Source organism: Puccinia triticina, chromosome 1A (assembly GCF_026914185.1).
Source record: "Puccinia triticina chromosome 1A, complete sequence".
Lineage (NCBI taxonomy): Eukaryota > Fungi > Basidiomycota > Pucciniomycetes > Pucciniales > Pucciniaceae > Puccinia > Puccinia triticina.
Window position 1 is genome coordinate 4,172,741 of NC_070558.1, and position 11,562 is coordinate 4,184,302.

The following is an 11,562-nucleotide window of genomic DNA, read 5'->3' on the forward strand; positions in this document are numbered from 1 at the left end:
CCAATTAACATCAGAAATCTCGACCGCTAGCTTTTCCTTCATTGAATTGTATAGAGCCATGGTATCGGTCTTGAGGGTTGTGCGAGTAAAAAAATTGAACTGGGGTTGTAGTGAGGCAACAAAGGCTCAGAAGAGTGGTTGTTGGACAAAGACAAAAGGCTGTTTGTGTGCGATGATCATTTTAGTTAATAGTTCGCGTGAGATGTCCTGAGAAAAGATCCAATTGGTTGCTGTTGGTCCTTTTGAGCCTGCTGCTGAGAGTTTCAGCACAGTCTGCTTGGTTGCACTGATGTAGGAGCTGCATTGATCAAGGTGGCGCCATAAGTGCTTCGTACCGTTGACGCTCTTACCGTCCAGTTGTTGTTGGCAGTGTCGGCATTGAGCCTTGGTACCCTTGCCTTTAAAAAGGAAAGGAATTAATATGTTGATTGTCAGTGGGTGCTGATGAACACATACAATTTGGAATCTGGATGGCTCAAAATAAGTGACTTACTGTTTTCTTTCTTAGTGAAGTGCTCCCATATATTGCTGGTGATCTTCTGCTTCTTTGATGGTTGGCTAGATTCTTGTGCACTGGACTGTTCTTTTTAGTTGTTCTGTTGAGTGCTTGACGGGGTCTCATCCTTGGCGGTGACTTGGGTAATAACTGCAAAGGGATCGGAATCTTCATTGGACGAAGAGGAAATCACGGTGACGGGTTGTTTCTGTTTGAAGCGGGGCATCTCTGGGGGCCAAGGATTGTTAATGCTGGATATTGATACCACCATGGCCCGTTCCATGGGGGTGGGCTTGCAAGGGAATATTAGATATGTCACCAGTCACGGCTGACAGGTGACTTAATCGGGTCATTGTCGGGTCTTCATGCTGACCCGAAATGAAAAAGACGTGCCCAAACCCAAACCCATTTAGAGGTTGGGTCGGGGCGGGTTGGGTCAAAATTCCAAAAGACTTGCCCGAACCCGCCCCGAGACCCGCTGGGTCTTGGGTCTCTCTTGGCTCAACCCGACCCACTTGCATCCTGACCCTAACTTAACAAAGTCCCTCCTGATCTGCAGGGCTGAGTGGGGAGCAGAGTGAACCCGACCACAGGGAGGGACTTAGGACTAAAGTGGGGGTTGTGGCGCGTAGAGAACCTCGGAAAAGTGTGGTTCAGCTTACACAGGCCGTAGCTTGCTTGTTTTGTAAGCTACATATGAGCTCCCAGGCAATGATCAATGCTCCAGCATCCCAGCTATCTTTCTGTTGACTCAGAATTTTAGCAGATCTCTTCAAACAAAAAAGAAACACTGAAGAAGCCAGACAGAAACTGGCTGTGCTTGGACCCCCAGGCTCAAGCACCACGCCAGATGAGGGTTGTTCTGGCTTGGCTTGACTCATTTCAAAAATCCACCAAAAATAGTCCGGTGGGTTGATTGATGGGGGGGGAGCTCCAAAAATCGGTGCCATGGAGGAGCTTCTAAATTCCAGTAGCTGGAATGGCCAGTGTTAAAACTACAGGCTGCAAAATACAAAGACTACATATCTGTCACTTTTTGGTGGGTGGCCTACGTGCCACGACCCCCACATTAGGCCTCAGTCCCTCCCTGCGGGAGGGGTGGCTTCGCCACCAGCCAAACTTAAGCTCCACCCAAATGAGCTACCACCCGAACCACCACCCGAACTCCGACCTCCCGCATAGGGAGGGACTTTGATAAGTTTAGGCGGGGCCCTCCTCCAGAGAGGCTTTGTTAAGCTCGGGAGGGCGGCGGGCGAGGGGCGCATCCAGGCGTACCCATCGCTGCGGGGTGGTTACCATGGCGGCCCGGCCGACCGTTGGCCCGCCCTGGGCGCCGGTGGGGGCGCCGCATTGCCATGGGTCACCTGTACATCCGCCAATCGGGGTCCATGTGGCGTCTTGGGGGCTGAAGAATCCAGCCGGGCGGTCGTGGCGCCAGGGCCTTGCTGAATTTGCCCCGCAGTGTTACGGCTGCAAGTTGCTTGTGATCTGCAACCAGGGTTCCTGCTTGAGGTGCCCTCATAAGGCGTCCTCTCTCTTGCAGGGGATTTTTTCGCCCCAGCTCCTCTTCACATCCAGGCCATTCGCCAGTCTCCCCTCCTCTTTTGCGCGTGTCTAGAGTGCTGTGGCCTTGAGACAGCCCCTCTGGTTTCCCGAGTCGTTGGTTTGTTCTCGATCCGAGGCCCTCCGCCCAAGATCAGGATCGTCGCTGGCCCGGGCCGAACAGCGTGTTTGGATCTGCCGGTGCTGTGGATGGCCGTGCAGTCGACACTGGTGGATTGCGGCCGGCCTGAGCCGAGTGCCGAACACCCAGCAAGTGCGTCTGATTAAGATCACCCACCCGAGCCTGCCAGTGCCGCCAGCCCATCCCGGCGATCCTCGCCAGCTGACGATAAATAATCCTGCTCTCCCTCAGCACCACCAACTAGAGTACTAGTGTTTACCATGAACAAGCCCAGCTCAGCAGCAATCCTCATCACCACCACCCTGTGTCTCTACCTCTGGCTCATCCAGCACCACCACCAGCATCCCGCGCAAACAGACCCCCTCAAGCACGCAAGCACAGACCGCAGACCACCCAGAAAACCAGCAGCCCTCCACCCCACCGCGGCTCAGCGGCTGCCCACGCGCATGGCCCACGCCTGGCTCGCCCAGGGGATCCTGTGTAAGAGCCCAAGATGGAGGGCTCTTCACTGGCTGGGAAAACGGGACAGACGGACGGGGCAGTGGTACGGGACAAGGCTCTGCCTTGGAGGGAGTTCTAGAACCACAGTTGCTTGAATTTCTAGCTCAGAGGGAGTGGTCAGTACATCCCTACTATATACAATTGATGATAATGTGAAGGACAACGAGAGAAGAAGGAGAGTGCTCACCTAGCTCAGAGGGAGTGGTCAGTACATCCCTACTGAGCTAGGAGGGCGCGGCCGGTCGAGGTCTAAGAATCCTGCTGCAGGTGGATCCGTGATTTCTCTGTGACTGTTCTTGTGAGCTCGCGGGAGGCGGGCTCACATTCTCCCCCCCTATAAAAGATGGCGAGGGGAGGTCGCTAGTCGGCGCCGGATCATCGAGCTCGGATGCCTGAGGTAGGGCGGTAGCGTCCGGCGGGTTAGAGGAGGTGACGAGAGGTTTGACTTTCGAGATGTGAAAGACGGGGTGGCGACGGTCCCCAGGCGGAAGCAGTAGTTCAACGTTTTGTCCGTGATTGGTCGACTTGACAACACGGTAGGGACCCTCGTAGCGCTCCTTCAGCTTGTCAGTGCCGCCTTGGTGACGGCCTCGCCAATCCGCCGAGTCGAGGAAGGCCAGTGTGCCAGGTTGCAGTGGGGGTCGATCCTTCTGGCTGCGGTTATGATGAACCGCCTGTTTGACACGACTCGTCCAGAGGGCGTCCCGAGCGTCGGCCCAGCTCCCCTCTCGCAACCGAAGCCACGCGTCAAGAGAGGAAGGGCACCCAGCTGAAACGCTTGACGCGGTAGAGGGGAAAAGTCGGCCGGGGCGTCCAAAGACCAGTTCGAAAGGGCTTTTCCCAGTCGCTGCGTTTGTTGCCGAGTTGATTGCATACTCCACCGAGGGGATGGCCTCCAACCAGCGTCCTTGACGCTTGGAGGTCGTCGTCCGCAGAATCTGGCCGACCGTCTTGTTGGTGCGTTCGCTACGGCCATCAGCTTGCGGGTGGAAGGCGGACGTCATGTGGAATTTAATGTTCAGTTTCTCCATCAGCGACTTCCAGAACTTGGAGGTCCACGCTTTATCGCGATCGCTGAGGATAGTCCGGGGGGCACCAAAGGTCGCGATCCAGCCGGAAAAGAACCTGGAAGCTGTTTTCTCCGCCGAATCTGTCTGGAGAGCCGGTATGATCCGAGTGAATCCGGATAGGCGACAAGTACACGTCAGTATCATGTCGTGGTTGCCTGATTGTTTGAGGGGGCCAACGAAGTCAATGGCCAAGTCGGAGAGGGGGAGACGGGGAACAGCCGGTGTAAGCATTTTCCCAGTCGGGGCCGTGGTCGGAGCTTTAGTCCGCTGACAGACTTCGCAGGCGGCAGTGAACTCCGCGACATCTGTGGCCATCCGTGGCCAAAAAAAATCAAGGCGGAGTTCGTCCAGGGTTTTCTGGTGGCCCAAATGTCCGAGGCGGTCGTGAGCTTCTCTGATAAGGGATTTGCGGATAGTACCCACCGATGGGATGAGAAGGCGACCGTCTATGAAGAGAAGCCCCTCCACCTCCACACAGTCGTCTCGTAGCGGGAGCACCTCCCGCGCCGAGATGCAGAACTGGTCGGTCGTGTATCCGATCATGATCTGGCGACGAAGTTCTTCAGAAAGGGTTGAGCCCATCTCGGTCAGGGAAGCGACACAGGCGATGTCGCTTGGGGTGATGTTTGAGTCTCCTTCCGGTATATCCTTCCTGGAGAGAGCATCGGCTACCGTGTTATCTTCACCGCGGATGTATTCGAAATGTAGGTCGAAGTCGGCCAGGAGTTCCGTCCACCGTGCTTGGCGTCGGCTGAGATTGCGTTGTCGGAGGAGATGGACCAGGGAGTGGTGATCTGTCATCACATTGATTTTCATGCCGAGGAGGAGCATCTTCCACTTCTGCAGTGCGTGTACTACAGCCAGAAGCTCCTGCTCGTGCACCGGGTAGTTTTGTTCCGCCGAGGTCATCTGGCGCGATTCATAAGCGATTGGGGAAGCGTGTTTCCATTCGGCTCCTTGGAAGAGCGCTGCTCCCAGCCCCGATCCGCTAGCGTCAGTGAAAATCCAGAGGGGGTCATCCGAGTCAAAGTCTACGTTCTTCAAAGCGGGTAGGCTGGTCATGATGCGCTTTATATTCTGAAAGGCCGCTTCTTCCGCTTCTCCCCACCGGAAGTTCTTTTGATCGAGTTTCGAACTGGTCAGGGGGGTCAGCGTGCCTACGTATTTTTGAAGGCCCCAGATGAATTTTTTCATCCACTGAACTGTGCCAAGGAATCGTTTGACCCCCTTGGCTGATTTCGGGGAGGGCCACTTCTGTATGGCTTCAACCTTGCTGTCGTCAGGTTTGATCCCATCAGCGGAGATCCAATGACCAAGGAATTTGATTTCCTTTCTGAAGAATTGTGTTTTCTTGGGGCTACAGTAGAGATTTCCCGCCCGAAGCCGGTCGAGAACCATACGCAAGTGTTTCTCGTGAGTTTCGAAACAGTCTGAGAACACCACAATGTCGTCCAAATACACGACACAAATGTCGTTGAGTAGATCCCCTAGGGCCTCCTCAAGGCGGGCTTGGTGCGTGGCTGGCGCGTTTGTTAGCCCCATCGGCATCACCACCCACTCCATGAGTCCCCAGGGTGTCTTCACGGCGGTAAGTGGAATATCTTCCTCGCGCATCCGAGTCTGGAAGAACGCATTAGTTTGGTCCAAAATGGAGAAAACTTTCCCAGAAGCAACCATGCGTACCAACTCGTCAACATTTGGCAAGGGAGAGCGGTCGCGGACTGTGATGCTGTTCAGCTTGCGGTAGTCACAGACCCAGCGGGGAAGGGCCGTCGGATCCTTTTTTGGGATAATCAGGCTTGGGGAGGCATATTGACTTGTTGACCGCCGGATGCGGCCTGCGTTTAGATGTTGATAAAGAAGCGTTTTCCACGCTGCAAGGTGCTTCCGAGGGTAAGGGTACTGTTTTTCGTTTACAATAGCCGCCGGATCCGTCAGGATTATCTTGTGGCGGACTTTCGAGCTAGAGTCCTGGATCTTCTTTGGGAAAGCGCCGACTGTGAAGAGTCCGGCTTCCTCAGCTTCATCGGAGACCGCGGGAATGTCTGCGGGGAACAAATCTGCGAATTCGGTAAGGACCACGGCTTCAGAGGATTCGCAGGGGTAGGAGTCCACATCCGTTGTGGAGGCTACACCAACCGCGTTGCCCAGCCGATGGTCGAAGATTTCTAGGTCGTGTGACTCGAGGACGATACAGCGGTCCCTGATTGACACGAGGAGGCCAAAGCGGTACAAGAAGGGGGTGCCGAGTATGACCTCGTAATCCCCCAGGACGGGACCAATCCGTAGAGAGACGTCTGGGAAGTCGTGGCTAGATGTCGGGTCTGTCAGCGTGCCCACCACGTAATGGGATAGGGTCACAGCTTGGCTTGAGTCTGATTTCAAGGCCAGTTGCACACGGGTAGGAGTGAGAAGGGGGATGCAGGGCAATCCGGTTGATTTAGCGGCGACCGCCGAGATAAGGTTGAGTTCCGATCCGCTGTCTACCATAGCTCTCACCGTCAGGTTTGAGATCCGGAGGGAAATGATGAGTCGAGGAGGTGGTCTGGCCGTGTTGCCAGGTGAAATTTCTGGGTTCCGAGAGGGCGGGGAGTTTGCGTGCGTCATTCTTCGATACAGAGGCGATAATTGGGGTGGTTCAAGAAAAAAAAAGTGTAAGAGCCCAAGATGGAGGGCTCTTCACTGGCTGGGAAAACGGGACAGACGGACGGGGCAGTGGTACGGGACAAGGCTCTGCCTTGGAGGGAGTTCTAGAACCACAGTTGCTTGAATTTCTAGCTCAGAGGGAGTGGTCAGTACATCCCTACTATATACAATTGATGATAATGTGAAGGACAACGAGAGAAGAAGGAGAGTGCTCACCTAGCTCAGAGGGAGTGGTCAGTACATCCCTACTGAGCTAGGAGGGCGCGGCCGGTCGAGGTCTAAGAATCCTGCTGCAGGTGGATCCGTGATTTCTCTGTGACTGTTCTTGTGAGCTCGCGGGAGGCGGGCTCACATCCTGCCGCCGGCCGCCATCAACAGCCAGCCGATCGACCTCCTCTGGACCTGGGCAAACGACTCGGCGCCCTCCGACACCGTCCGGCCCTCCTCCGAGCCGGACCCGACCGCATATCTCTACCGGCAGCACGACGAGCTCCGCTTCAGCCTCCGCTCCAGCCTCCAAAGCCTCCCCCCAGCCGCTGTCCGCTCCCGGATCATCATCACCCCCGACGAGCCCAACCCACCCTCATCGGGCTTGCCCCCCGCTCAACAGGCCCGGCCTCACTGGCTCGTGCCCACCCCAGATCAACTGAACCCAAAACAATCTCATCAGCCCGTCTCCCTCACTCACCACTCCCAAGTCTTCCGCTTCATCAACAGACGCCAAGCTCTCCAGGCCTTCCAATGGCTCAAAAACTATCTGCCCTCCCACAACAGGTACATTAGAAGTTGTAGGCCCAACAAACAGAACAACTGCAATCTTCCTCTCATCCACCGCTCACTGATCTTTCCCTCTGTATAGCATGGCCATTGAAAGTCAGTTCGGTCATTTAGACGGCATCCAGGATAACTTCCTCTACCTCAACGACGATTGCTTCTTCATCAATGTCCGTCCTTCCACCAAGAACCATCAATGCGCGGCTGGAAAGGCTGACAAACTGCAATCTTTGTTCCAGAAATTCAATCTGGGAGACTTCTCCAGTGAGCTATTTGGGCCGGTCTTCCGGATCCAGTTCGATCTCAAAGTCCAGGACGATCCGGAAGACCATTCGGGGACAGTGGCTGCGCAAGGAGAGTGGCCTTCGCTAGGATACAGTTGAGTGTCCTCCACTCGTCTTCGAACCAGAACAGATCAGGCTTATAGACCGATGACAGGTAATCATCTCTTGAGTCTGCGGTTCGGCAGACGCGAGCGGAGGTACTTGAGCCATCTTCCTAAGGTCATCAACTTCCAAATCCTGCGTGAAGTCTCGGAGATCTGGAGCGAAGAGATCTTCCTCGTCAGTCCCCAAGCTACTGACGTGCAGAGCCAGCTGCGTTCATGTACTGAGAGATCGTCCGGAACGTGGGCTGTTTGTGTAGACGGCGTCGTCGAGAGTTCGTGGACAGGGCCAAGAGCTCAACATGATGTTCCTTGCCACCTGGTACCACATCGAGAAACATAGAGAGGCAATGTGAGTCGGTGTGAGAGAGAAAGAAAGAGATGGTGAAGGGAAGTTGATGTGATCATTTTTGGGAAGGTTACATTCATTTATCATGCTCCAGACGGACAGCAACAGAGACGGCCAGATCGATGCGAAAGAGAGGGCGAAGATGATGACGCGGCTGGGGGCCGGGCAGGGGTCCACGATCGATGTGCGGAGGCCGTTCCGGCCGCGCGGCGGGGCAGTGGAGGACGGGCTGGGCACGGCGCGGCCGGCGGAGACGGACTACGAGTGGCTGTCGAGCGACGGCTACCCGTTTGCGGGCGAGGCGGGGAAGGTGGCGGACTACCGGCACGTCGGGCCGGCGACGGGGCGGGGGGTGTGTCAGCTGAACCTGACGGCCTGTTTCCCGGCGCCGCCGACGGCTGGGACGGAGCGGGCGGAGAGCGTGCTGCGGCGGGTGGCCAGCGAGCAGCCCGGGTGCGGCGACTGTCTGCTCGCCCTCCTCGTCGGCAAACGGCCCGCCGGCATCGACGCCCTCCTCCCGCCCGCCTCCCTCCGCACCCGCCTCGCCGAACTCGCCCGCCCCGCTGCGCTCGTCTCCACGCCCTTCTCCAGCGCCCATAAACGCGCCCCAAACACCGCCTTCTACTCCTCCCCCTTCCCCCGCCTCTCGCGCTTCTCCAGACGCGGCTTCCTCGCCGACGACCCGCGCATCTGGGCGATCCGGAACATCCAGCGCTACCAATACGTCCTGGGTAGCTCTCTCTCTCTCTCTTCCTCCCCTGCTGAATCCCTAGCTCCTGTGCGTCTCTGATCCGGCGCGTCCTCTCTCTCTGTGTGTGTGTGTGCAGGCCACTCGCCGAATACGTTCGACGCCTTGACGACCATCTCGTCGAGTCGAATGGTGCTCGACCGTCTGTCCGAGCAGTTTGACGTCAAGCCTGCGACCAATTCCTCTTCCGCGGGCAGCTCGCCCTCGTCGTCCTCGGGAGGAGCGAGGGGCGCCAGGGCAAGTGCCGCCCATCGAGCCATGCTGGTCACCATCAACGATCGCATCTTCGGCCCCCACCTCGACCGCGTCCATCACCTCTTCACCACCTGGCTCAATACCTCGTGGCCTACTCCCGCCCCCTGGGAAAAAAATTAACCAACAGATCTTTAAAAAAATTTACACACACACACCAATCACTCTTCTTTCATTCTCGTGTGATTCTTTTTTTTTTTTGGCGTTGGTTGTGTTTATAAGAACTACTGTGTATCTTGACAATGTATATCACTCATCTCATGCTTTTTTTGTATTATTTAGAATTATATCTTAGGTAGAATTAGCAGTCAAATGATTTTCTTTCTGCTCCAGTACCCTTTTTTTGGGCTGTATTTGTGGGTGCATCAGTTGGAACTAGTGACTGTATAAGTCCAACCCTTGCAGATAAAATGCATTTATTATGATGTCCCAGACAGATGAGCATTATGATCACCACCCAAACTCACCACACAAATGTCTGCATTTATGGTGTTCAAAGCTGGTTTGCATAATTTTATGCATGCATAAATCATAAAATCATAAAATTTTTCTTGCAGGGGATATGACTGTCTGATGATGTAATACAAAATTTCCTCACCAAAACATTTTTATGATTTTATGATTTATGCTGCATAAAATTATGCAAACCAACTTTGATGAACACCATGATTGTAAGATGTTTCTTTGACATATTGTTGATTGCAGCACCTGATCAACGTCCTACCTTCTGCAAGGGATGAGTGGTTTTCAAGTGGCGTAAAATAGCCTTCACTGGGTAGTTCCAAATCAGAAAAACCTAGTGAAGCCTATTTTTGCCTCAAGCCTCTGACAGTGTACCTTGCCTCCTCCGCTGATGTAGCCCGCATTGACTGTCATGGCTTTAACACCAGGGGAGATATGTTCCCACTCCCCAGGGAGTGCCTTACCGTAACTTTTTTCCATAACTGTGCTGGAGGCCTTTGGTAAATAAATATTGAATAGGTATGAACAAGACTGGAAGTCAGCTTGAAATCAGTTGGAATCATCCTGAAATAAACCATAACTTGCCAAGGAATAATCCAGAACTCATCTGGAATTCATCCAGAACTCATCTGGAATTCATCCAGAACTCATCCAAAAATAGGCCTCTCTTGGCTCCATGACCAGTGTGTCCTTTTCATGAGGATGTGAAAGGTGCAGTATGTCATATTGTCCCCCTCATGTACTCGCGTACATCAGGGGGACAATTGGTGTCTCAACACAAAGTTTTTACTTTTCATGTGGCTGTGAAAGGCCCGTTGTAAAGCTCAAAAGTGTTCCTGAGAACCTTTTGCTGAGTGCGGAAAGGGATGAATGAGGTTACCTCTGCCTTTCCTGGGTCACTAGACACTAAAACAAGCCCCCCAATCTACGATTGGAAGGTTTATGTAGTGATAGTGGAGGTGTATCAAAAGATAGCCTACTTTGAGCAGGTGGCTTAAGGGTTATGGTGATGTAGCTGATGTGTAAGTGTTGTAATGAGGTTGTAATTTGTATGTAAGAGTGTAAACCACAATATAGAGTGGGCTAATACTGTAGAGTGAGCAAGTATTGTACTGTTATGGGGTAAGCTGAGTGCAAGTAGTTTGCTGAGAGAAATTACAACTGGGGGGAGTAGAGCCTCCTTAATGTCAGCCACAGAGTACATGTCACAGTACCTTACACGTACCAAGTACCTGCAATTGTTCACATTACATATAGTACACTCCTTTTACACCTTTATTACATATGTATATCATTTGATACAAGCTTAAGAATGTACTCCTGTTATACATTACATTACAGATAACCATAGTTAAATACAGTTACCATAATGTACTGTTGTTATGAGAGTTAAGTTACGTGCAACAGTAAGATTACAATACATTGTAATATTACTGTACAAGTGAAATACCCCAAGACAGGTATCACTCATTTATCCCCTGTTACGCCTCAGTCCCCATTTACATAATATATTGGTTATGATATAATTAAATAAATAATACATGATGTAATCCAAGTCAAAGAGCACTGAATGGAATCAATGATTGGTTATGATCAGCTAGTGTGCACAGCTACTGATCCAGGATCAGTACTGATCATTACACTGCCCTGATCATTTCCAATGTTGATCCTCATGAGGATCTGCTTCCCTTGAGCGCTTCCAGTTCCCCCCTGGTCCTGAAGCGCCTCCCAGCGCCTCATATTCCCTCCTGCTCTTTCCCCTCTATATAAACACGCCCCTCAGGACTGTTTATCCCTCAGAATATTATTACAGCAAAGTTTAACCCATACTATAGTTAAACAGTGCTTTCATTCTCACCCATCATTCAATTCAGGAATACTCTCAACTCTTGATTACCCTTACCTTTCTGTAGTTAAAACCACAAACCCAAGTTGAGTTATTCCTTGGATGCCTATTAACACCCTGTGTTGATCTGGATGCGCCTTAATTGAGCAAGCCTCTCAGTCAAGATTACTGATAGAGTGAAACCTTTTACAGGTCTTACCACGAACCCATTGGCCCATCCTTGGCATCTTACACCATCATCTTGATAGTAACAACCCTCTCAGACACGGTTAGTTACATACAGGCTGACACTTAAATAGAAAAGAGTGAGACATTTTAGCTCCAGGGGAACAAGAGAATGAGGGGTTTT

General features: G+C 52.9%; 1 protein-coding gene across 1 annotated transcript; it reads left to right on the forward strand.

Moving 5' to 3' along the window:
- Nucleotides 1-7,257: 7,257 nt before the first annotated feature.
- PtA15_1A498 (uncharacterized protein) lies at nucleotides 7,258-9,028 on the forward strand (the record flags this gene model as incomplete). Its single annotated transcript, XM_053165531.1, has 6 exons — nucleotides 7,258-7,341; nucleotides 7,411-7,549; nucleotides 7,610-7,734; nucleotides 7,817-7,908; nucleotides 7,975-8,636; nucleotides 8,733-9,028. The coding sequence occupies 6 exons, from the start codon at nucleotides 7,258-7,260 to the stop codon at nucleotides 9,026-9,028; spliced, it is 1,398 nt and encodes a 465-aa protein (XP_053016714.1).
- Nucleotides 9,029-11,562: the final 2,534 nt, after the last annotated feature.